This window comes from Octodon degus, unplaced genomic scaffold, assembly GCF_000260255.1.
Source record: "Octodon degus isolate 3935 unplaced genomic scaffold, OctDeg1.0 scaffold00322, whole genome shotgun sequence".
Classification (NCBI taxonomy): Eukaryota; Metazoa; Chordata; class Mammalia; order Rodentia; family Octodontidae; genus Octodon; species Octodon degus.
The window spans coordinates 1,048,655-1,051,198 of NW_004524898.1; the positions used below are offsets into that span (position 1 = coordinate 1,048,655).

Genomic DNA, 2,544 nt, shown 5'->3' on the forward strand with positions numbered 1-2,544 from the left:
TCTTCCTCATCCCACGTACTGGGAGCCCCTCGCACCCGCAGCTCGTGGTGTTGGGCCCCGCACCAGCGGCGACCTGGACCCCAGCCCAGACGACCGCGAGGGCTGTGGAGGGGACAGCCGAGGGTGCCTGGGGAGCGGAGCTCAGAACGTGGGTAACGGAGCCCAGCACGCAGGGTGCAGAGTCAGAGACGTGGGACACAGAGCCAGGGACATGGGGAGCCGAGTCCCTTACATGGACGGCAGAGCCAGGCCCCCCACGCGGGGGCAGGAGGGCCAGGGGTACTTGGTAATGGGCCTGTCCCCAGGCCTGTGACCTCGGGTCAGCATGGAGGCCCTCGGTGGGGTGCATGGCGGCACCCAATTCCTCAAGTGGGAGCTGCTGGTGGGGTGCCCCCAGTACCAACGCCATCACCAGGAGCCATGAACCCTACGGTGGAGAAACTGCAGTCATTCCCAGAGGCCTTCCGGAAACACCGTTGATCCCATGGACCTCCCCACAGCATCCCTTGGACTCCAGGTCCTGCAGCCCTAGAGCCAAGGATACCAGCCCGACCTTGGCAGCGTACTGACTGCCGGGACGCCCAGCGTTGTTCTGGAGCTCTGGAGAGCATCAGCATGCACATCTGAAGGTTCTGGGCCTCTTGTTCCACGGACTCCTATTCCCTGGCTGTGCGAAGACAATGCCCCACAGCCAGCCCATGAACTTCCATGTGTGCGGCTTGCAGGCTGGGCCTAGGTGCATAGCTGTCACGGGCATGCCTGGCTGGAAGTCCTGCTTTGAGAGGCAGAGGTGATGACCTGGCAAGGCACCCCGGGAGAGCCCTGGGTTCCCCCAGGCTTGAGTCCCCCACTGCTGAAGAAGCCTCCATTGCCCTGCTGCCTCTGGCTTCCAGGCCCTCTCAGGTGAGGAGCGTCCTGACCAGCTCGAGAGACCCTGGCAGGTTGCCTGTTGCCAGCACCCCTCTTCCCCAGTGCCTGCCTTTTCTCCGACTTCGCCTACCTCTTCTAGTCTCAGCCTGCCCAGTGCACAGCGGCTGCCAGAGAAGGGAGCACTTTCTCCTTTCCTGTCCTGTAAGCCTTCCCAGAATTTCCCAGAAACGTAGAGTTCTGTGCAGCTGGAGGCTCCTGTCCGATTTGCTTTTCTGTGTTGTGTGTCCCCACCGTGGAATGCAGTGGGTGCCAAGGGTTACTGACCAGGGTGTGACAGCCTCTCAGGTGGCTGACAGGCAGCCTGGGAATGCCTGGGCCCAGCGTGTCTACAGACCTATTGCAGTGCAGGCCACTTCTTTCCATGGCAGCCAGAGCAACATCAGGAGACCCAGGACACGTCCTTCCGGACCAGTTCTTGGCCACACCTGTTGCCAGGAGCACTTAGTGGGTCACCAGGAAGCCACAGTCCAGCCTAACAGTTGTAGAGGAACTTGGTCTGCAAGGTAGTAACCTATTAGCTTTCTCTGGCTTCCGAAAAAAAATTCACCCCCAACACAAAGCCTAGGGTAACACCATTTAATATCTTACAAATCTTCTGACCTCCGGTACTGGGGATTGAAATCTGGTCAGGGCCTCTGCACAGAGCTACTACCCCAGCCCTTTTTTATTTTTCGAGACATGTTCTTGCCAATTCCTAAGTTTCCCTGACAGTCTGAACTTCGGGATTTAGCAAGCTACCACCTGCACCTACCACTTGGCCTCAGCAGGGCCATGTGCCTTGCTGGGAGCCTTGCCATCTGCCAAAATGCCAGTTCCTCGGTGTGCATGAGCGAACAGAGCCAAGGTCCCTCCTCCAGGCAGCCTTCCTGGCCCACCCAGAGGCAGTGCCCTCCCTTACTGCCTCATGGGAGCGAAGATGGCTTCTGCACACCGCCCACCCCCAGCGCGCGCGCACGCACGCACACACACACACACACACACACACACTGGTACCCTGACCGTGACACCGGGCCCAGGTTCTCTACTCTTGCCAGGCAGAGGGCACAGCCTCCCTCCTGCCTGGATGCCCCAGGTTATGTATGGGCAGGGCTTGCTTCTCCGTTCTGAACATGGCCACAATAAATCCACTGTTTTCGCAGACGTCATTTGTCTAGAAGTATTTCTGGAGCGCCTTTTGTGTACTAGGGTGCTCATGGGCGCCCCTGAACCAAACTGGGGGCGCTCCATCCCACCGCCGGGCCTTTGGGGCACCCTCCTGTGGCAGGCCTGGGCACCAGCGGCCAGAACAGGCCTTAGCAGGGCCTGGGAACAGCGAGTCTAGGCTGGCCAGAGGGAAAAGCTGGAGGACATCGCAACCCAGCTGCACACCCGCAGCCTCCCTCCCGCGCTCCTTCACCGCAGGGTTCTTGCGCTTCCTGGACTCTCAGTCTTCCGTTCACCAGTGAAGAGGTGTTCTGGGGTTTTTTGTTTGTTTGTTTGTTTTTTATCTTTTTAGACAGGCTCTCACTAAGCAGCTCAGGCTGGCCTTGAGCTCGCTTTGTAGCCCAGGCGAGTCTCGAACTCACAGCAGCGCTGCTGCGGCCTCCGCAGTGCTGGTGTGCCCCTCCCGCCCGG

The 2,544-nt window shown here is 59.8% G+C and overlaps 1 protein-coding gene across 1 annotated transcript in view; it reads left to right on the forward strand.

Moving 5' to 3' along the window:
* The window catches only part of Rnf225 (ring finger protein 225), a 1,114-nt gene extending 634 nt beyond the window's left edge, over nt 1-480 (forward strand). The window contains exons 2-3 of the mRNA XM_012513115.1: nt 67-152; nt 398-480. Coding sequence (XP_012368569.1) covers nt 67-152; nt 398-480 — 169 coding nt within the window. The remainder of the gene's footprint in view (nt 1-66; nt 153-397) is intronic.
* The last annotated feature ends 2,064 nt before the right edge of the window (nt 481-2,544 follow it).